The 23,156-nt window shown below is 40.7% G+C and overlaps 1 protein-coding gene across 3 annotated transcripts in view; it reads right to left on the bottom strand.

The window, feature by feature from the left end:
- The window catches only part of lyn (LYN proto-oncogene, Src family tyrosine kinase), a 76,104-nt gene extending 54,260 nt beyond the window's left edge, over window positions 1-21,844 (bottom strand). Inside the window, exons 1-4 of one of the 3 annotated variants that reach the window (XM_078397401.1) lie at window positions 21,626-21,844; window positions 3,721-3,845; window positions 586-640; window positions 395-494 (exon numbers count right to left, since the gene is read on the bottom strand). In XM_078397401.1, the coding sequence (XP_078253527.1) occupies window positions 395-494; window positions 586-640; window positions 3,721-3,840 (275 nt within the window). In that variant the 5' untranslated portion in view covers window positions 3,841-3,845; window positions 21,626-21,844. Of the gene's footprint in view, window positions 1-394; window positions 495-585; window positions 641-3,720; window positions 3,846-21,022; window positions 21,090-21,625 lie in introns of those variants that run through there. The other 2 variants (XM_078397404.1, XM_078397402.1) reach the window with 2 other exon arrangements.
- Window positions 21,845-23,156: the final 1,312 nt, after the last annotated feature.

Below are 23,156 nucleotides of genomic sequence, written 5' to 3'. Positions count from 1 at the left end.
CCAAGGGTGCTGGATTATTGGAGTTTTATTGCATTAGCACATAAAATGTGCAGGAACATGCAAGATGGTTGAGATGGTAGAACAACACATTTATTAAAATAACTCAACAACTACACTTTTGACCCAGAGTTGCCTTTCCTAGGGAATGATGGTTCCATCCACAGCCAGTAATTATCTATGTTTAAATGTTGGGTAAGCAGTGCACAGAATTTCTGTCCACAATAGAAAAATTATTATAAAATATAAACAGACAATCCACCTGTTTGACAAGTGATGCAGCAAGAGATTGCATGCAAAAATCAAGATACTAACTTAACCATAGAGTAACAAACACAATGCAAGCGCGCCTTTGTTATTAACCGCAATGTGTACGAGTGGAAAAGGAACTACTTACTCTTCAAGCACTTTTAGTTTTTCACCTTTTTTGAAACATAGGTCATCATCATGGTTTCCATCATATGGATATATGGCAATAACAACTTTGCCATCAGTCTCTGTCTCAGACACATGGAAGGCACAGTATTAATTTGATTTCACATCACGATAGAAACAGCTTTCCACGCAGAAAGTTTCTGATAAATTTACCTTCAAATTTCTGAAACTTTTGGCCAGGTAATAGATGAGAATCCTTCTTTGAATTCTGGAACAAGACATTTTTATTCAAGGATACCGATGTTATATACGCCAAAATGTTTAAAACAGTGAGAGATTTTTTTCAAATTACTTCCTCAGATCAGATCACGAACATTAGATTTTGCCCCCTACCTTTCAATGTATAAAGTAATCAAATGATCATTAGATTCAAGAAGTTCCAACAATAAGCAAACTACCCTCAAGCTCTGCTTAGAATTAGGCCATAATTTTCGTAGTATCACAAATTAACCTCCTAAATGACTTCATCCATTTCACATGGAAGCATATCATCCAAAATCCATCAGAAAACGAAGGCATGCTTTTATATATCTCCAGTGTAAGTGCACTAATTCTATTCCATAGAAAATACAATTCTGACTGCATGTCTTTTCAGTAAAGAATCATCCAAATATTGCATACTGCAACAAGGATACATGATTATATTAGAATGAACAGAAATGCAGATAATTGAAGTAAAATATTTTCCCATCCTAAAGCAAATCTTTCTACGGGTCAGTGATCAGGTTTTATGGTTAACACTAATGATCAAGCACTGTAATCATTCCACTGTAATTAAAACCAGGAGAAATCTCGAAAGAAATTATATAGCAATGCTTTGTACACTTTAGAACATGAATGTTAACTAATTATAACTGTGCGATAAAGCAAAAGCTTGTTAAATAGTAGCTGAAATTCCAAGATCAAGAAAATAGAAGGATAGATATTCAGAAAATGTCTTACTATTAAACAGAAGCACTAAACATTTACTGGAGAGTTAACCCGTGTCTGTTCATGCTAATGCAGTCGGAAAACGATTCTGGATTGGATTGCCGAAATAAAAAGATTGTTTGAAGCATGTAAGCTCACTGCTGGTTTCATGATAATTATTAGCTCATCAGCTGACCCATTGACATTAGGGATTCAGCCCTCAAAGAGTACTCTTCATTGAGCCAAGCTTATGGTTGAAAGATTTTGGGCAGCACGGTAGCACAGCGGTAGAGTTGCTGCCTTACAGTGCCAGAGACCCAGGTTCGATCCTAACTACTGGGTGCGATCAATACTGAGTTTATACGTTCACCCCGTGACCGCGTGGGTTTTCTCTGGGTGGACCAGTTTCCTCCCCTTTCCAAAGATGCACAGGTTTGTAGGTAATTGGCTTCGGTAAAAATTGTAAATTGTCCCTAGTGCGTAGGATGGTGTTAGTGTACGGGGATCGCTGGTGTACGGGGGTGCGGACTCTGTGGGCCGAAGGGGCCTGACTGCACACTGTATTTCTATACTAAACATGTGAAGGTGTTCTAAATGGAGCTTCAAAATTCCTAGAACAAGGCACATCACAGAGCCTATGGGGAACCCAGTCCTTGCAAATCTACAGCCCCACTCAGCCTATTGGTCTCTGCTCAAGAAGACTGAGCACAACCCATTTTGATTATGGAAAGAACAGTAGTGTGCTCCTGAAAGCTGAGAGTTTAGAGCAAACTGTGATAGGTAGTGTGGAATGAGCTGGAGGTCAGTCTTCATGACGTCAGTGATCTTAATCACTCTGGCCAGACCAGTGCAGGTATAGATGCATTGCTCTTCAGAGAACTGGAGGTCGGAGTATGACTGGGGAGTGGGTAGATGGAAAAGAATTCTTCTCCTCCTAACCACCATTCGTCGCAGTCCACAGACACAGGTAATCTGCAGTTCTAGCTCATGCAGCCTATCCAGTCGAACAACCACATGTACCAATGACAATGAAGTAACCAAAGTTACTGTAGCTGCCTGATCCTGTGCTCATTCTTTTCCAGAAGCACAAACATTGGACTTTTCAATAGGATCTCCAGACCTGTACCATGAGATGGGAGATGGGAGGTGGGGGGTGGGGGGGAGTCATCAAGAAGGCGGTAAGAAGACATTAAGATGAACCAGGCCTGGACAGAGTGGATTTGGAGAGGATGTTTCCACCAGTGGTAGAATCTAGAACCAGAGGCCATAGCCTCAGAATAAAAGGACATACCTTTAGAAAGGAGATAAGAAGGAATTTCTTTAGTCAGAGGGTGGTGAATCTGTGGAATTCATTGTCATAAAAGGCCATGGAGGCTAAGTCAATGGATGTTTTTACGGCGAAGATTGACAAATTCTTGGCTAGTAAGGGTGTCAGGGGTTATGGGGAGAAGGCAGGAGAATGGGATTGAGAGGGAAAGATAAATCAGCCGTAATTGATTGGCGGAGTAGACTTGATGGGCCGAATGGCCTAATTCTGCTCCTCCAACTTATGAATGGATACATTTCTATGGAAGATCAAGAAGCACATTTTGCACAGAGAGGGTAATAGACATTAGAAATGCTTTCATCTAAAAGGCCATGGATACTGTATTAAATTGATACTCTTAAATGGTGTCAAAAGGAAGTGAAACTGAAAATAAAATGAAGGTCAAATCAGACACATCATAACTTTGAATGGATCAGCAGGCATGAGGGGCTAAACAGTGTAGTTCAAGTTTTCTCATCCACATCCTGAAACAGAAGGCAACTCGATGGGATCAAAATGTGGACAATGGCATGGTAAATGGTGGCAATGTCTGTCGAAAATTCTAAGGGGAAATGGCACAGCAAAGTCAAAGAAAATTATCTTTGAGTTTATGCCTGTTTTATTGCAGTGGAAGATGCAGTGACAGATTAAAGCTCTTGGTTGACATTTAAAAGAAGGACTAAGTAGGTAAATTTGTTAATAATTTTGTATTGAAAAGGGAAGATTTTTGCATGGATAGATAATTTATGATATTAGGTCAATTTATAATATTGAGATGAGACACGAGATGGTGATGAAAGAGAAACGAGAGAAAGATGTAGCCAGGGAGTAGGCAGGCTTTGATGAAATTATTAATGTAATCTTTGAATCACTCATTAAATATATTTATGCTTGTGGCATTAAAATGATGTACAGCACTGATCATTAGGGATGGAAGGTTAATTGGTAAATAAAATTAAAATCAGCAATTTTAGTACGTACGTTTGTGATTGCGTCAATGGGTGTTTAAGTAAGTCAGTCATGCACAAGCCTAACATTGTGCAATGAGGCTTCCCCTTCACTTCTCTACTTACTGGCTTTTGTATATTGGATGTTGGGTCTCTCACATAAATAGTTGGTTCAGAATTACGTACTCGCTTTTCCTTCAATTCTTTTGGTTCTTCCGAGAAGTTCTTTGACTTTATACATCCCATATTTTCTGTAAAACAACATATTGCGTGAGGCTCTACAAAACTAACTACTATGCAAGCTGAACGTTCAAAATTCTAACGTGGTAAAACATCCATTTACATCATCATGAACATTCTGGAGTGAAAGATTGGCACTAATTGATCCAAGATCTATCAGGGCTACTTTGTGTATAGAAACATAGAAAATAGATGCAGGAGGAGGCCATTTGGACCTTCGAGTCAGCACCACCATTCATTGTTTTATTCACAAAATGCTGGAGTAACTCAGCAGGTCAGGCAGCATCTCGGGAGAGAAGGAATGGGTGACGTTTCGGGTCGAGACCCTTCTTCAGACCCGAAACGTCACCCATTCCTTCTCTCCCGAGATGCTGCCTGACCTGCTGAGTTACTCCAGCATTTTGTGAATAAATCGATTTGTACCAGCATCTGCAGTTATTTTCTTATATCGGTTGTGATCATAGCTGATCATCCACAATCAGTAACCCGTCCCCGCCTTCTCCCCATATCCCTTGATTCCACTAGCCCCTACAGCTCTATCTAACTCTCTCTTAAATCCATCCAGTGATTTGGCTTCCACTGCCCTCTGTGGCAGAGAATTCCATAAATTCACAACTCTCTGGGTGAAAGAGTTTTTTCTCACTGCAGTTTTAAATGGCCTCCCCTTTATTCTAAGACTGTTGCCCCTGGTTCTGGACTCGCCCAACATTGGGAACATTTTTCCTGCATCTAGCTTGTCCAGTCCTTTTATAATTTATATGTTTTCTATAAGATCCCCTCTCATCCTTCTAAGCTCCAGTGAATACAAGCCTAGTCTTTTCAATCTTTCCTCATATGACAGTCCCGCCATCCCAGGGATCAATCTCGTGAACCTCAATTACAAGGATGTCCTTCCTCAAATTAGGAGACCAAAACTGTACACAATACTCCAGATGTGGTCTTACCAGGGCCCGATACAACTGCAGAAGAACCTCTTTACTCCTATACTGAAATCCTCTTGTTATGAAGGCCAACATGCCATTAGCTTTCTTCCCTGCCTGCTGTACCTGCACGCCAACTTTCAGTGACTGGTGTACAAGGACACCCAGGTCTCGCTGCACCTCCCCCTTACCTAACCTAACACCGTTGAGATAATAAGTATTGGTATTCAGAAAGCTTTCCCAAAAATGTTAGAGAGCAACATATTGCATGTATTCTGTTTCATATTAATTTTTAAATATCAGCACAAATATTGATCTGCAAATATTAATACCTTATTTCCCCCAATTTCAAAGTTGTTGATCAACAATCAAAACACTATTCAAGTCTGCCAGCAATTGACCGTGGGTGGATTTCTTACACATGGGAAGCAACCTTCCTTGTCTATGGTTTCTTTTAAATTAAACAGGGAAATGTGATATTTGAGGACCCTTGGCAGACTGTCACTTGGAAAAATTACTACAGAAGGTAGGAGAAGAGACAGCAGTGGAAAGGAAACTGGAGACGAAAATTGAAGAGGAAATCAACATCACCCCAGTCCCTCCTTCCATGTTGCCGATAGAAAGGATCAAAGGGCAATGTGGGGGGAGGGGTTTTGGCACATAACCTTGGACACAACATGACACTGAAAAAAATGCAGGAGGTCTTTATACATGATGTGGGAAAAAAATGCCCTTGAAACAAACGACAGGCCATGCATGTTTAAGTGCAGTTGGTGTCTATTATGAAATTTGTTTAGACAGCCAGCAAATGAAGTGTGTTAGTGAAGAAGTAGCCAAATTATTTGAATCTGGCTTCATTTCAACAGATATCAGTCCAGCTTCAAAAAGATTTTGGAATTTTGCAGGAAGGTCGTCTGTCAAATTCATGGGCCTTGTTTTAATTCTACCGACACCAGACCCAAGCAACTTCATGTAATCATGTATTATCTTTCCTAATCATGTACTATCTTTCCACTGACTGGTTAGCACGCAACAAAAGTTTTTTGCTGCACCTCGGTACGTGTACTAAACTAAACAACTTCACTTTATCCAGTTTATCCCATTCATTCTCTCCCGAGATGCTGCCTGACCAGCTGAGTTATTCCAGCATTTTGTGAATAAATCGCTTTATCCAGTGCCTGTTTGTTGCTATTCGAAACCAAAACTTGCTTCCACTTCCACCTTTGGTTTACTTTTCCTTCATCCTGGAATCCTCTTTGTTATCATGTCTTCACTCGTTCCTCTTCCCCCAAACTTACAGCACTCAACCTTTCCGCTTTTCTGCAATCGTTACTGGCTTGACTCCTGCAGAGATCAGCCTGGAGTTGCTCCCTGTATTGCTCCAGACATCCCCGAAGGACTCACTCTCTGCCTCCTCCTGAACAACAATCCCAAATGCCCACTTACTTGCTCACCAGCCATGCTCTAAATAGGAATGCTGAGAATAATCTTCCCAATCTCCTTCCTGTCCCATTAAACCCCCATGTCCAACCCTAGCTCTGAATCTGCACACTCTGCCAATTACCATCACTCCCTTTAAATTTCCGTTCAAAATATCCAACTACTAAAAATGCTTAATCTTATTGTGGATGGTTGCATTAACATCATGATCTTGAGGAGCAGATGTAATGATGGATGGCTAATTACAAATTCTGGAAAATGATGTCCTGTACCTGGCTGTAACTTCCCACCTCGTTCCTCCTTTTAAGCTGCTACAGTGATGGGTTGGACTTTACCAAATCACCTTGCTCTGTAATTCAATGCCTCTGGCACTCTCCTTCCTCGAGTGTGCCACCTTCTTTCACCTCTCTTACCTCATTTAAAATCCTCGTTTAACCACCCACACAGGTAACAAAACGTACTCATCAGATAACGTCACTGCTTTGGTCCCTTTACCTAATGATTTTTCATTCAAAGATTTCAACCTCCACCACAATTTATCAAAGTTTACTGGTACTGAGTTTACTGGTATCCTTCCTTAATCACTCTCTCCGGATTCAGAACTATCTTTTTACTGTTGGCATTTTATAAAATCATACCCAAGACATGTCTAATCTTTTATCAACTTCTCTTTGTACCACATCCCCCCTGCCAACCAGAATCTCTGGAGTTCTCTTAGGGATAAAGCATTCTCAGGTATTGTTATATGTACTCACAACAGAACAATGAAATTCTTACTTGCAGCAGTATAATAGATCTGTAAACATATTACACCTAAATAATATATGATGATCACAATGTCTACTCATTAATCATACTGGAGATTTTCATTGTTTTCAAACTCTTCCAAGGATTGGCCTTCTCTGAACATGATTGCTTTCAACTTGCATTCCCCTTCCAATTTGCGGGCTGCCAAACATTGGTACTTTTAATTGCTCCAATATTGGCACTGAATTGTGTAGGAAGGAACAGCAGATGCTGGTTTAAACTGAAGATAGACACCAAAATACAGGAGTAACAGCACATCAGGCAGCATCTCAGCAGAGAAGGAACGGGTGACGTTTCGGGTCAAAACCCTTCTTCAGACACTGACATTGGCACTGAATTTTTAGCTTTCAAGGCTCTAATATGTAAAACTCTTCCTTCGACACTCACTCCAATGATCCTACATCCTTAAACAGAAATCTCTTCACCTCTGTGGTCCAAGACATTCCTTAAACCCATTTTAAGCACAGGATGTGTACCTTGTCATGGTTCTAACTCAATAGAAGATATTGCTGTTAAGTTTGCCACACTTCAGAACGCTTCTGTTTCAACTACTTGTGTAGCAAGGTGACTGGAGTGGCTGGTAGTGCCATGCTGTGTAGGGTGGATTTGATAAACAGGGGCCAAATCCAAGAAGACAAAGGAATTCAGTATTAACATGACAGTCGGTTTCAATGCTTATTTGGGTCTTCATGGAAGGAAGAAAACAAGAGCATTGAGTGCGTATAGTGTTGGATACATACAAATGCAATGCCAAGCCACCACACTGGAGCTACTTCATGTTTCAAGCTGTGACGCTCTCACAGAAAACTTGTCCACGTTAATTCATACACCAGTCACAAGCTGGGTTAACTTATTAGGATGTTTTCATTTGCCATTTGCAATTGCTGATAGCTGTAAATCACATTATTGCCCACCTCAAATCATTTTCACAAAAAAATCCAACATATGCCACAATGCTTCACAGCATGGTTTGGGAATTGCTCTATCCAAGAATGTAATAAATGGCAGAGAATTGTGGACACAGCTCAGACCATCACGCAAACCAACCTCCCTTCCATTGTCTCCATTTACACTTCACGCTGCTTTGGCAAGGCCACCAGAATAATCCAGGACGAGTCTAACACTGGACACTCCCTCTTCTCCCCTCTCCCATCAGGCAAGAGGTGCAGAAGCGTGAAAACACACACCTCCAGGTTCAAGGACACTTTCTTCCCAGCTGTTATCAAGCAACTGAACCATCTTATCACCAACAGGAGAGCAGTCCTGAACTACCATCTACCTCATTGGAGACCCTCAAACTATCTTTAATTGGACTTTACCTCACACTAAATGTTATTCCTTTATCATGCACTTATACACTGTGGATGGCTCGATTGTAATCAGGTTTAGTTTAGAAATACAGCGCAGAAACAAGCCCTTCGGCCCACCGAGTCCTCACTGCCCAATGATCCCCGCACAGTAACACTATCCTACACACACTAGGGCCAATTTACACATACACCAAGCTAATTAACCTGCATGCCTGTATGCCTTGAGTGTTGGAGGAAACCGAAGATCTCGGAGAAAACCCACGCAGGGTGAATGTACAAACTTCGTACAGACAGCACCCGTAGTTGGGATCAAACCCGGGTCTCCGGCACTGCAAGCGTTGTAAGGCAGTAACAGTCTACCCGCTGCACCACCGGGGCCGCCCCAGGTATTGTCTTTCATCTGGCTGATTAACACGCAAAAGCTTTTCACTGTACCTTTGTATAAGTGACAATAAATTAAACTAAAACTAAACTAGAGAGTGGGCCTGAGCTACCATCTTCCTCATTGGAGGGCCTCGGACTATCTTTAATTGGACTTTACTGGACTTCCTCTGAACATCATTCCCTTTATCCCGTATCTGTACATTGTGGATGGCTTGATTGTAATCATGTACAGGAGGGATCTGCAGATGCTGGTTTCGACTGAAGATAGACACAAAAAGCTGGATTAATTCAGCGGGACAGGCTGAAACATCACCCATTCCTTCTCTCCAGAGATGCTGCCTGGCCCACTGAGTTACTCCAGCTTTTTGTGTCTGTAATTATGCATTGTCTTTCAGCTGACTGGATAGCATGCATCAAAAAAGGTGACAATGAACTAATTAAAACAAATATGATGATTAAGTGTTGTAAATTACAAAAAAATTGTCAAACAACCGAGCAATTCCATTTCATTTTAACATACTCTGTCCGAAACTCAATGACACAATTAGACTGTTAACATAGATAGACATAGAAAATAGGTGCAGGAGGAGGCCATTAGGCCCTTCGAGCCAGCAACCCAACGTTCATTGTGATCATGGCTGATCATTCACAAACAGTAACCTGTGCCTGCCTTCTCCCCATACCCCTTGATTCCACTAGCCCCTCGAGTTCTATCTAACTCTCTTTTAAATTCATCCACTGCCTTCTGTGGCAGAGAATTCCCCAAATTCACAACTCTCTGGGTGAAAAAGTTTCTTCTCACCTCAGTTTTTTTAAATGGCTTCCCCTTTATTCTTGGACTGTGGCCCCTGGTTCTGGACTCCCCCAACATTGGGAACATGTTTCCTGCATCCAGCTTGTCCAGTCCTTTTATAATTTTATACGTCTCTAAAAGATCCCTTCTTATCCTTCTAAACTTATGACAGTCCCGCCATCGCAGGGATTAATCTCGTGAACCTATACTGCACTGCCTCAATAGCAAGGAAGTCCTTCCTCAAATTAGCAGACCAAAACTGCACACAATACTCCAGATGTGGTCTCATCAGAGCCCTATACAACTGCAGAAGGACCTCTTTCCTCCTATACTCAAATCCTCTTGTTACAAAGGCCAACATGCCATTAGCTTTCTTCACTGCCTGCTGTACCTGCACGTTTACATTCAGTGATGTGTGTACAAGGACAAGCAGGTCTCGTTGCACTTCCCCTTTACCTAATCTGAAACCATTGAGATAATAATCTGCCTCCTTGTTTTTGCCGCCAAAGTGGATAACCTCACATTATCTACATTATCATACTGCATCTGCCATGCATCCGCCCACTCACTCAACATGTCCAAGTCACCCTGCAACCTCCTAACATCCTCTTCGCTGTTCACACTGCCGCCCAGCTTTGTGTCATCTGCAAACTTGCTAGTGTTACTTCTAATTCTATCATCCAAATCATTTATATATATAGTAAATAGTTGCGGCCCCAGCACCAAGCCTTGCGGCACTCCACTCGCCACTGCCTGCCATTCTGAAAAGGACACGTTTATTCCTACTCTTTGCTTCCAGTTTGCCAACCAATTCTCCATCCATGTCAATACCCTACCCCAATACCATGTGCTCTAATTTTGCTCACCAACCTCCCGCGTGGGACCTTATCAAAGGCCTTCTGAAAGTCTAGATACGCTACATCTACTAGCTCTCCTTCATCCATTTTACTTGTCACATCCTCAGAAAATTCCAGATGATTAGTCAAGTATGACTTTCCCTTCATAAATCTATGCTGACTTGGACCAATCCTTTTACTGCTATCCAAATGCACCGTTATTACTTCTTTAATAATTGACTCCAGCATCTTCCCCACCACCGATGTCAGGCTAACTCGTCTTTAATTCCCCGTTTTCTCTCTTGCTCCTTTCTTGAAAAGTGGGATAACATTAGCTATCCTCCAATCCACAGGAATTGATCGTGAATCTATTGAACATTGGAAAATGATCACCAATGCATCCACGATTTCTAGAGCCACCTCCTTGAGTACCCTGGGATGTAGACCATCAGGCCCTAGGGATTTAACAGACTTCAGTCCAATCAGTTTACCCAAAACTATTTCTCGCCTAATGCAAATTTCTTTCAGTTGCTCTATCTCCCTAGATCCTCTGTCCTCTAGTACATCTGGGAGATTGTTTGCGTCTTCCTTAGTGAAGACGGATCTGAAGTACCTGTTCAACTCTTCTGCCATTTCCTTGCTACCCATAATAATTTCACCCGTTTCTGCCTTCAAGGGACCCACATTTGTCTTTACTAATCTTTTTCTCTTAACATACCTAAAGAAGCTTTTACTGTCCTTCTTTATATTCTTGGCTAGTTTCCCCTTGTATTTCATTTTTTCAGCCCGTATTCCCCGTTTTGTTACCTCCTGTTTTCCTTTGAAAGTTACCCATTCCTCTGGCTTCCCGTTACTCTTTGCTATGTTATACATCCTTTCTTTTAATTTTATTCCATCACTAACTTCCCTTGTCAGCTACAGTTGCCTCTTACTTCCCTTAGAATTTCTTTTCCTCTTTGGAATGAAATGATCCTGCATCTTCTGGATTATGTTCAGAAATTCCTGCCATTGTGTTCCACCATCATTCCTGCCAGGATCCTTTTCCAGTCGACCTTGGTCAGCTACTCTCTCATGCCTTCATAGTCCACTTTGTTCAACTGCAACACCCTCACTTCTGATTTAACCTCCCTCTCAAATTGCAGTTTAAAACTAATCATATTATGGTCACTACCACCGTGGTTCCTTTACCTTGAGTTCCCTTATTATATCTGGTTCATTGGACAACACTAAATCCAGAATTGGCCATTTGAATACTGAAATGGCAGAGCTCACATTGGGAGCGATCGCCTTACCATGTTGTTTTGATAATTACTATTTTAATCTCAGGACCATTTGTGAAACTTCAAGATAGCTACTTGTACAGTTTGATCTTTGACTCTGGCAAGAACATTAGAGGAAAGTTTTAAAGGACAAAAGCTACACCACAATACAATTTCACTTGAAACTAGAAGAAAACTTTCAGAGAAAAAATAAGCTCAGAGTTTTCTGTACATTTAAAATGTGTTATCCTTTTATTTCTCATGCTTTGGTTTAAAATTAAGTTCTGTTGGCATCTTGAAATATCACTGAAACTTCAGCAGAAGGATTGAGGAAGTCATCCTGTGTTATTTGTATTTCTATTTTAGATAGAAAATTTTAGATAAAAACGGTAGCTCAGCGGTAGAGTTGCTGCTTTACAGCGAATACAGCGCCGGAGACTCAGGTTCGATCCTGACTACGGGTGCTGTACTGTAAGGAGTTTGTACGTTCTCCCCGTGACCTGCGTGGGTTTTCTCCGAGATCTTCGGTTTCCTCCCACACTCCAAAGACGTACAGGTATGTAGGTTAATTGGCTGGATAAAATGTAAAAATTGTCCTTAGTGGGTGTAGGATAGTGTTAATGTACGGGGATCACTGGGCGGCACGGACTTGGAGGGCCGAAAAGGCCTGTTTCCGGCTGTATATATATGATATGATATATGATATGATATCTCTGATTTAGGCATAAAAGTTTGTGTTTGCCATTTATTTGGCAATTTTATACTTTTAGTTTTAATTGGCTGCACATTCAGTTATAAAATATCATAAAAAAGTTGTTAGAAGACATTTTACATAAAAGTTTCAGTAATTTTACTTGAATGTTTTCACTTCTTTAACAGGGCGGCACGGTGGGGCAGCGGTAGAGTTGCTGCTTTACAGCGAATGCAGCGCCGGAGACTCAGGTTCGATCCTGACTACGGGTGCTGCACTGTAAGGAGTTTGTACGTGACCTGCGTGGGTTTTCTCCGAGATCTTCGGTTTCCTCCCACACTCCAAAGACGTACAGGTATGTAGGTTAATTGGCTGGGTAAATGTAAAAATTGTCCCTAGTGGGTGTAGGGTAGTGTTAATGTACGGGGATCGCTGGGCGGCACGGACTTGGAGGGCCGAAAAGGCCTGTTTCCGGCTGTATATATATGATATGATATGATAGTTAGAATGAGATCTTAGTGCATCCAAATAGTTCCAGTAAAGCATTGCCTGAACTTGTGTTGACTGGATACCATCCATTAAAAAAAACTTATACTCCTCACACACTGGAGGCTGACTGATGACAGCTCAAACTGAATCAATTCTGGTGAAATAAACCATCTGAACGAACAAGATTTTTTTCTCTGGAAATCGGAGGCTGCCGGGAGAATTGATAGAAGTATATAAAATTTGGAGAGGCATAGATAGGCTGGACGGTCAGAACCTTTATCCCAGGGTGGAAATGTCTAACACTAGAGAGCACAGCAATAAGGTGAGGGGGCAAACGTTTAATGGAAATGAGCGAGGCATTTTTTTTTACAGAGTGGTGGGGGCCTAGAATGTTTTGCCTGGGGTGGTGGAGGAGACAGATATAATAGAGGTGTTTCAAAGGCTTTTCGATAGGCACATGGAAGTGCAAGGAATGGAGAGATATGGATCATGTACAAGCAGATGAAATCAATTTAACTTGGCTTCATGTTCAACACAAACATTGTTCCTGTGCCGCACTGTTTTAAGTTCTATACAATATTAAAGAAAAACAAAACCTCAAGGTTACTACAACCCCACCATCATCCTTTCCCTAACTTTTTCTGACCAATATGTCTTAACTACACTGTGGGCGCATGGTGGTGCAGCGGTAGAGTTAACGGTAGCAGTAGAGCTACTGCCTAACAGCGGCAGAGACCCAGGTTTGATCCTGACTACGGGTGCTGTCTGTATGGAGTTTGTATGTTTTCCCCGTGACCACGTGGGTTTTCTCAGATATCTTTAGTTTCCTCCCACACTCCAAAGATGTACAGGTTTGTAAGTTCATTGGCTTGGTATAAATGTAAAATTGCCCCGAGTCTGTGTATAGTATTGGTGTGCAGTGATCGCTAGTTGGCACGGACTCTGTGGGCCAAAGGGTCTGTTTCCATGCAGTAGCTCTAAACTAAACGGAATTTTATTTTATCTGATTTAAGTATTTTCCTTTAGCTAAAAATCAGAATTCACCTGCTTTTATCCACTATTAAGACTTTTGTTTGCTTTCTCAGAGGCTCTTTGAAAGCCTGGAAGTGGCATTATATGTTTCCATCGTGGTGTAAGATTTTGTCAGTAAATTGGAAAATAGTTAACTCAAAATAATGGTTAGACACCCATGCTGAAATACCATAAAATCAGGGAATTTAACAGTATCTGGAGAAATTTGATGGAATTATTGGAAAATAATTATAATAAAATGAAAGAGGAAGGAAAATAAAATAAAATGTCTCCATTTGGAGTGATCTCATTACTATGAATACAACCTATTGTCCACTGTTACTTATCATGCCTGGTGTACTTTGGCTAATCAGCTTTGAGCCACTGAACATAATCTGCATCAGACCAGTGAAAAGTTGGTCTTTATATTTAGAAATAATGAATCTGCCTTTTTATCTGTGACCTGACTTGACTCTTCGCAATCATTTCCTACTTTGTCAATTGAACTGATCAAAAGCAACCTCAGATAATTTAGATCAGTCTCACAAGAGAGCAATATGTTTGTTTGTATAGCACCATTTATGCAGCAACATTTTCTAAGAGGTGTCTTGTTGCACATTGTCAGCTGAAATTAATAAGCACCACATCCAATTGGCAGGTAATTTATCAGGATTGCTTTTACAGTCTGGGAAATGAATTCCAGAGACTAATGCCAAAACAGCTGTAGGTATAGCCAGCTGTGCCTGTTGCTGGGCATTGGAAATAAGCAGTGCAGGAGGCCAGGAATCAATGTAGCTCAGAGGATTGATCAGAAAAACAACAGCGCAGTTAAGAGATTGGTTATTCCGATGGAAGGGATATGGATTTGGATCAAGAGTCAGGAGAGTTTAGTTGTCACATGTGCTGGAAATGGAACAAAGAAATTCCTACTTACTGCAGCTTAACAGACAAACTACCACAATAACACTCGGATAAATTTATAATGATCGATGATACAATAAATTGATAATTGTAATATTAGACCCATCCAAACTCATCTCTAAATTCCAGGACTAGGAATCGGCTCCCTTCCTTCCACTGGATCCTTGAATTTCCACATGTCATCTGCGGACTTACCCAATAACAACTGCTCACCATCTATCCCCCTAACTCCTGCCAAATGACATTGTAATCTACCTTGCCCTAATTTAGTACCTTCCCCCAACATCCAGTCCTGTCCCTATTCAAAACAATCAGAACATTTATGGAGTTGTGATCACCATCTACAAAATGCTCTTCCACCCTAACACCAGTCACCTGGCCATGCTTGTTTCCAATACAAGGCCCAGTTTGTTCCCGCCTCGAGTCGGTCTATCCATATACTGTTTAAATAAATCACCTTGGATACACCTAACAAATTCTGCTCCATCTAATCCTCTTGCCAGAGTAAGACCCAGCCAAGACTTCCAAGGGAGCAATTCAGCAGCGGACCAGTAGATTAAGTTTCAATGGTGTTTAAGTTGGCTTGTGGAGCAGGAGAGTTTTTGATAGACAAAATGCTGGAGTAACTCAGCGGGACAGGCAGCATCGCTGGAGAGAAGGACTGGGTGACATTTCAGGTCTCGACCTGAAACGTTACCCATTTCTTCTCTCCCGAGATGCTGCCTGTCCCACTGAGTTACTCCAGCATTTTGTGTCTATCTTAGACTTAAACCAGCATCTGCAGTTCCTTCCTACACAGGAGAGTTCTTGATTCTCCTGGAGAGTCAGGGAAATTAGGAAAACTTTCACCACTTTTGAACTGAGTCTTACCGTATTTCCATAGAGCATAGAAGGAGGCTATTTAGACCGTCCAGAGATGCTGCCTGTCCCGCTGAGTTACTCCAGCATTTTGTGTCCATCTTCAGTGTAAACCAGTATCCATAGTTCCTTCCTGCACAAGTCACCATTACCTCTTCACACTACTCACCCAATTCCCACATATATTTATTCCCTGTTGTCAGGATTGCAATTTGTGGCTATTGGCAGAGGCAATGACCCCCACTGGGTGTTCATAACTGATGAGAGCAAGGATGCATGGGAATGAAACCCCCCAAAGTCCTTGCTGTTCATCCATCTGGGATGTTTGTGTTTATATCCAGCACACACAAACATGAAAGGTAAACCCAATTTATCTCAACCTAAAGATATTAATTATCTCCTATTTAACTCTAGGAACACTGCTGCAGAAATGAATCTCGAGTTGCTTTGAATCCCAGGCAAGAGAGTGTAATATTGAGGGTCACCTGATGGTCTGATAAACTTCCTTGTCCATAAAGTGAGAGTCACTCTTTAGAGATGTTGGGGAGGGTGGGTGGCATGCCAGCACTCCTACAGACCCCAAAAGGAAATTAATAGAAAATCATCTACTGGAGATTCTTTGGGGACAAATTCTCTTCCCAAAATCTTATCCCAATAGTAAAGCCACAACAGCCTCCTTGCACAGGACATGTGAAAAAACTACACAGGAGGCCCAATGGCTGCAAGGCCCAATGTCTCTCAATATAATTCACCTACTTAAACATAAATCTACTACAATGATTCATATTAGAATCACATGCTTTGACTCCCTAATGTTGTCCCACTTTTTAAGAAAGGAGGGAGAGAAAAAACGGGAAATTATAGACCAGTTAGGCTGACATCAGTGGTGGGGAAGATGCTGGAGTCAATTATAAAAGGCGAAATTGCGGAGCATTTGGATAGTAGTAACAGGATCGTTCCGAGTCAGCATGGATTTACGAAGGGGAAATCATGCTCGACTAATCTTCCGGAATTCTTTGAGGATGTAACTAGGAAACTTGACAGGGGAGAGCCGGTGGATGTGGTGTACCTCGACTTTCAGAAAGCCTTCGACAAGGTTCCACATAGGAGATTAGTGGGCAAAATTAGAGCACATGGTATTGGAGGTAGGGTACTGACATGGATAGAAAATTGGTTGACAGACAGAAAGCAAAGAGTGGGGATAAATGGGTCCCTTTCAGAATGGCAGGCAGTAACTAGTGGGGTACCGCAAGGCTCGGTGCTGGGACCGCAGCTATTTACAATATACATTAATGACTTGGATGAAGGGATTAAAAGTACCATTAGCAAATTTGCAGATGATACAAAGCTGGGTGGTAGTGTGAACTGTGAGGAAGATGCTATGAGGTTGCAGGGTGACTTGGACAGGTTGTGTGAGTGGGCGGATGCATGGCAGATGCCGTTTAATGTGGATAAGTGTGAGGTTATCCACTTTGGTGGTAAGAATAGGAAGGTAGAGTATCATCTGAATGGTGTCAAGTTAGGAACAGGGGACGTACAACGAGATCTGGGTGTCCTAGTGCATCAGTCACTGAAAGGAAGCATGCAGGTACAGCAGGCAGTGAAGAAAGCCAATGGAATGTTGGCCTTCATAACAAGAGGAGTTGAGTATAGGAGCAAAGAGGTCCTTCTTCAGTTGTACAGGGCCCTAGTGAGACCGCACCTGGAGTACTGTGTGCAGTTTTAATCTCCAAATTTGAGGAAGGATATTCTTGCTATTGAGGGCGTGCAGCGTAGGTTTACTAAGTTAATTCCCGGAATGGCGGGACTGTCATATGTTGAAAGCCTAGAGCGACTAGGCTTGTATACACTGGAATTTAGAAGGATGAGAGGGGATCTTATCGAAACATATAAGATTATTAAGGGGTTGGACACGTTAGAGGCAGGAAACATGTTCCCAATGTTGGGGGAGTCCAGAACAAGGGGCCACAGTTTAAGAATAAGGGGTAGGCCATTTAGAACGGAGATGAGGAAAAACTTTTTCAGTCAGAGAGTTGTGAATCTGTGGAATTCTCTGCCTCAGAAGGCAGTGGAGGCCAATTCTCTGAATGCATTCAAGAGAGAGCTAGATAGAGCTCTTAAGGATAGCGGAGTCAGGGGGTATGGGGAGAAGGCAGGAATGGGGTACTGATTGAGAATGATCAGCCATGATCACATTGAATGGTGGTGCTGGCTCGAGGGGCCGAATGTCCTACTCCTGCACCTATGGTCTATTGACTCAACTGTTGAGGGTATTCAAATCAAAGTGGAAATCTCATTTCATCGTGTACTGAGCAAGTTAAAGCAAAACACCAAATAGGTAATCAATTTTAACCTCCAGAGAATAACGGAACGTTGCCCTGAAACTATAAATAAAGCTAGAATGAGGAATTGAAAGTGTGAACTGAAATGAAGCATGTTCTGACCTACAGTAGATCATTTCATGATCTAAAATGAAGGCCTTTTTCATACAATACAAAGTGCTGGAGTAACTCAGTGGGCCAGGCAGCATCCGCAGAGGACGTTGATAGGCAACGTTTTGGGTCAGGACCCATCTTCGGACTGCCCATGCTCTCCAGAGATGCTGTATGACCCACTGCGGTATTCCAGCAATCTCCATTCTTTGCAAGACTCCAGCATTTGCAATTTCTTGTGTCTGAAATTAATTTTCTCAAATTATTCCTGTTGAAAATGATATCCAGAGGACTAAAGCTTTTCCAAATAATAGCTATTTCTTAGTAATAGTGAAAAAGGAACAATGAGCTACATGGACAGTTTCCACCTCTTCCTGCAGTTCCTTGCCCTCAAAAGGCTTTGAGAGAAGAATATGTCATTTATTTTCTAATGCTACGGAACACTGCCTCCTGCATGTTTACCACAAAGCAATATAGTTTGGCAAACTCAGTAGGTAACCTGCGATGAGGTTGGAAAATATCTGTATAATTCATTTTTACTACGGCCCTGGAAAAAAAATGTAAATGGGAATAAAAATGTTTTAAGAAATAATTGGAAATAAAACAAAAATGAATGTCCTTGCCTTCAAAATGCAGTCCATGCCATTTTTTTTCTTTCTCCTGATACTCCAGGAACTGCTGAGTATTTCCAGCATTTTTTTTTTTTTTTTCAGATTTCTGTTGTTTTATTACTTTCATTGAAGGTTAAGATTTGAAGGAGTTATTCAGAATTATGAATGACGTAAAGCAAAGTTATTTTGATTGTCAGACAGATCAGTAATCAGACGCCACACTTTCCAGATCATCAACAAGATAAATCAAGGAAGACATTAAAAAATCGTTTCCTTTAAAAGCACAGTGTAAACTTTCAAAAGGAAGTTGGCTAAATAATTGAAGGGAAGAATTTGCATGTCCTCGCTAAATAACAGGTTGGGGATTAATTGGATAGCTTCGCTGAGCAGCTGGTACAGGAACAAAGGTTTGTGGCTGTGCTTATCAGAAATTCAATATGTATTATTGTGCAAGCAATTAGAATAGTGAATATGCGCACCATAGAGGCCTCCGAAATGGCAACAACATGAGTGGCCAGGCATTTTGTTTTATGGGAATATTTTAAACTGGCTGCTGTTCAGAAAAAAACCTCCTCCTTAAGAAGGTGACATGGAAAAATTATGACCAACTGATAAGATAGACAAGCCTTTGTTTTAATACCCCTTCTAAAGTAAAGTATCTCAGCAAAGCAACAATTCTTCAGACTTTCAACTGAACCGACAATCCATAGGCGGAATGTAGAAGCAGGCAACTGCAGACAATGGTTATACCAAAGATAGACACAAAGTGCTGGAGTAACTCAGCGGGCCAGGAAGCATCTCTGGAGAAATACGATGGCTGACATTTTAGCTCAGGACCCTTCTTCAGTCTGAAGATCTGACCAAAACATCGCCCATCCTTTTTCTCCAGAGATGCTGCCTGACCCGTTAAGTTGCTCCAGCATTGTGTCCATAATCCGTAAACGGAGAAGACAGGATACACCCAGTGAATCAAACCAATACAGGAAAAATACAAACATAAGAATTCCAAGTGGCTGAACATTTCAGTTGTACACTGGTTAACAGATCGAGTGACATGAACATTAGTTGGTAGCATTTTTACTGTTGCCCCTCCAACTGACTTGCATTTTCAGTTTTTATGTCCGATTTGCAGTGGATGAAATTTTAAGTGGGGTGGAGGAGGTCGTTGATAATTTAAAAGTAGAGCAAACGTAACATTTAGGCTTCTTTGAAAGATCATAACCATCTCCTTTAAAAATCCTTTTAAAATGTATTAAATCATATTTACAACTCAACTCCTTACTTATGTTAAAACCCATTTATCTGTGTTATGAGAGGCATAGTGGTAGGTGTTATAACATAAATAGATCAATGGTAGCCAATACGATTTGCTGTAGGATTTCATTACCAGATTATAGTTAAGCAGAAAACAAAACATCTGTAAAGATACCAAATCATTCTTCTTGTGTACTTTTTCTTCTAAAATAATTGTCCTCAAATATTCCAACGATTCAAGGTGCAAAATTAGCTACATTAATAAGAATGCACCAGTGGACAGTGCTATAAGACTTCAGCACATGTAACTGGTAATTCTGAGTGGATTCAACTTCCATTTTACTTTTTTTCCCAATCCCCTTACCGTGAAGTACTCTCAACTGTTAAAGGCATCCTTTCGCATTTTGTTACACTTGCCGTTTAATATATTTGAAACCCAGATTTAACTGACACTGACTCTCCCAAATGTTCATTTGTCATTTTCAAACATATTCATCAAGATTAGCCCAGCAAACGTTTCCTCTATCAAAACAATAGCACTGAAACTAGCTGGGCAAAAAAAAAGTCCTCTGCACCCTAACCATCCAAAGATACTGTGTGACATACAGTCATTCAAAGGGATAAAACCATTTAATGAAAATGGTCAGCACGGAAGCAGGCCCTTCAACCCCACTCATCCATGCCGACCAAGATGCCCCATCTAGGCTAGTCCCACCTACCTGCATTTGTCCAAATCTATCTGAACTTTTCCTATCCATTTTCCTGTCCAAACATCTTTTAAATGCTCTAAATATTCTTATTGTTCCTGCCTCAACTACGTCCTCTGGCAGCTTGTTCCATGTACCCACCGCCCTCTGATTGAAAAAGTTGCCCCTCAGGTCTTTAATCTCTCAGCTAGAATCTATGCCCCAATGTCATTTGACTGTCATTTTGATACTTGCCCTTACTAAATGGTTCAATGTTAAAAATATCATCCATGTAAAGGAAAAATAGATGATGTACTATATTCACTTTAATACCAGATTTTAAAGCTATTATATTTTAATCATCTCATTGGCATTAGGTTTGTGATATAACTGAAATATTTGAAAGTTAGAAGATATGCATTTCATGATTAATTGATATCCATAACAACAGCTTGCTCCCATTGTCTTTAACATCGTAAAACCTACCAATCTGCTCCACAGGTCTGAAGAAGGGTCTCGACCCGAAACGTCACCCATTCCTTCTCTCCCGAGATGCTGCCTGACCTGCTGAGTTACTCCAGCATTTTGTGAATAAATGCTCCACAGGTTTACCAGGCAGAGATTAAAGTAAAGATCACATTCCAATCATCATTCTTAAGCAGATATGGTTCTATTTATAGTTCTGACATCAGTTTTTTAAAGTAGAAGTTTGCAATTTCCTTGCAAGCTTCTAGCTTTGTCTTTTTGTCCTTAAAAAGTCAGACCTGCAGGACACCGAATGTTTACTGTATCCACCTTTTAGAGGAAAACCCATGCGGTTTTAAATTCTTTCAGCATTTAGTCACTACCAGAAGTGGCACTTTAACGATTTCTGTGCTTCAGACTTCCAAATATAAACATTTAAAAAAAATTACTTCCTCTGTTAATATGGTAATTTAAGTATCCATAATAAATTGCTCTGTGCATTATTTTAACGCTTTTGTTAATCCTTTAACATTAAAGTGTTGATCATTTTACACAAGAGACAAAGTTCAATACCTCGCTTGCATCAATTGTACAGAAACCGTTCAAAGACTAAAATTCACTTACTTCCCTGGTGTACGGATGGGAACCAGATAGAATTGGTCTAAAAGCCGTACTGTGTTAACTTTCAATGAATTCAAGAGAAAATTTCCTCATGTAGACTTCCTATTAGTTACAAAACACACACCAAAATTTGTGTGACATTGAGAAGAAATTACTTCAGAGAAAAGTAACAGCTGCTTAATCCACTCCGTGGCACAGCTAAAATTGAGGAACTAACTGGTGCTTTTTTTTTTCCGAACACTACTTCCTGGTGTTTACATAAATCAAATAACCTCCCCAACTCAGACTGGCCCACAATTTGCATGAGCCTACAGTAAATTTCCCACCCTTCTCTCTACTATGACACAAACCTTGCTTGACAGGTTGGCTGAGAAACAAGAGGACTTCAATCCAGTTACTAAGAACCCAGTGAAACAGTGAAACAGTTAATAAGGGTAGGAGAATTCTGTTCAATGTTTTTCTTAAAATATTTGCCAGAAATATTGTTGTTTGCCACAACATTCCCCCTTGTAATAACGTTTAGCTTAACTTCCAATTACTTTAAGACTCAAAAGAGCAATTATTAACTGAAACACACATGATTCTGATGCCAATCTTTGTATTCGGAAAGAAAGCCGATAAACACATTATCATGTGATGTCAAGACACTAAGATAGAAATGACTCTTGGGCCTTTGTCGAATTGAGTCTTGAACTGGAAAGGACATAAAGCAACCTTGTAATTCGGGAATTACTCGAGCATGAAGGAAAATGCCCCCATTAACATTTTGGTTCAGCCACTTTAACACCAAAAACACCATTCATGATGCAGATATTTAGATATTCTGCGTGCAATGCAAGTCTGCTTGGTATTCATTGGCGATCTTTATTACAACCATGGAAACAATGACAAAAGCAGGAAAAGCAAGTTTACTGTATCCTTTAAATAGTGGAGTAGTTTCCGCTTTGGGTGTAATTGATAATTCGGGCACGAATTGTGCTCAAATTTATGCTCATTTCAGAAATGGATTCTTTTGTTCCAGTTCCCACTCAAGCATTTGCATATCACTAGATAGGACTTTTCACAAACATGGGTGTCAGTGTAATGTTTATGAAAATGTATTCTTCCTTCCTGTTCAGAAACCTTTGATTGAAAAGTTTAAACAGGATAACCTAGCATTCTTTATTTCAGCTGAGAACAATTATACATTAAAATAAATCAGTGACTGATCGATCACATTCAGCAATCCTATTTTAAAGTATTCAATGGATCGATTTACCAGTTTTGTTCTATAGCATTTTTATAAAAGGCTTTTAAAAGGGGGTTATTTTTTTGTCCTTGTGCCTTAAAAAAACCCACTTAGACTTTTTGAAGGCCTGCAAACATCTGAATTAATGGAAACTTAACTGTTCGGTTGAATTCAGTCAAGGACTATAGCTAATATTAAGGGAGGTGGTGCCTTGTTCGTTTTTATTTTAAGAAGGTGAATTATTTCATGAACATTATTTTCACTGCTGCTATTATCTGCCTGAGGAAATGAATGGCAGTGTTAGAG

The sequence above is a fragment of the Rhinoraja longicauda genome, chromosome 4, assembly GCF_053455715.1.
Source record: "Rhinoraja longicauda isolate Sanriku21f chromosome 4, sRhiLon1.1, whole genome shotgun sequence".
NCBI classification, from domain to species: domain Eukaryota; kingdom Metazoa; phylum Chordata; class Chondrichthyes; order Rajiformes; family Arhynchobatidae; genus Rhinoraja; species Rhinoraja longicauda.
This window is presented reverse-complemented; position numbering and strand designations above follow the sequence as displayed.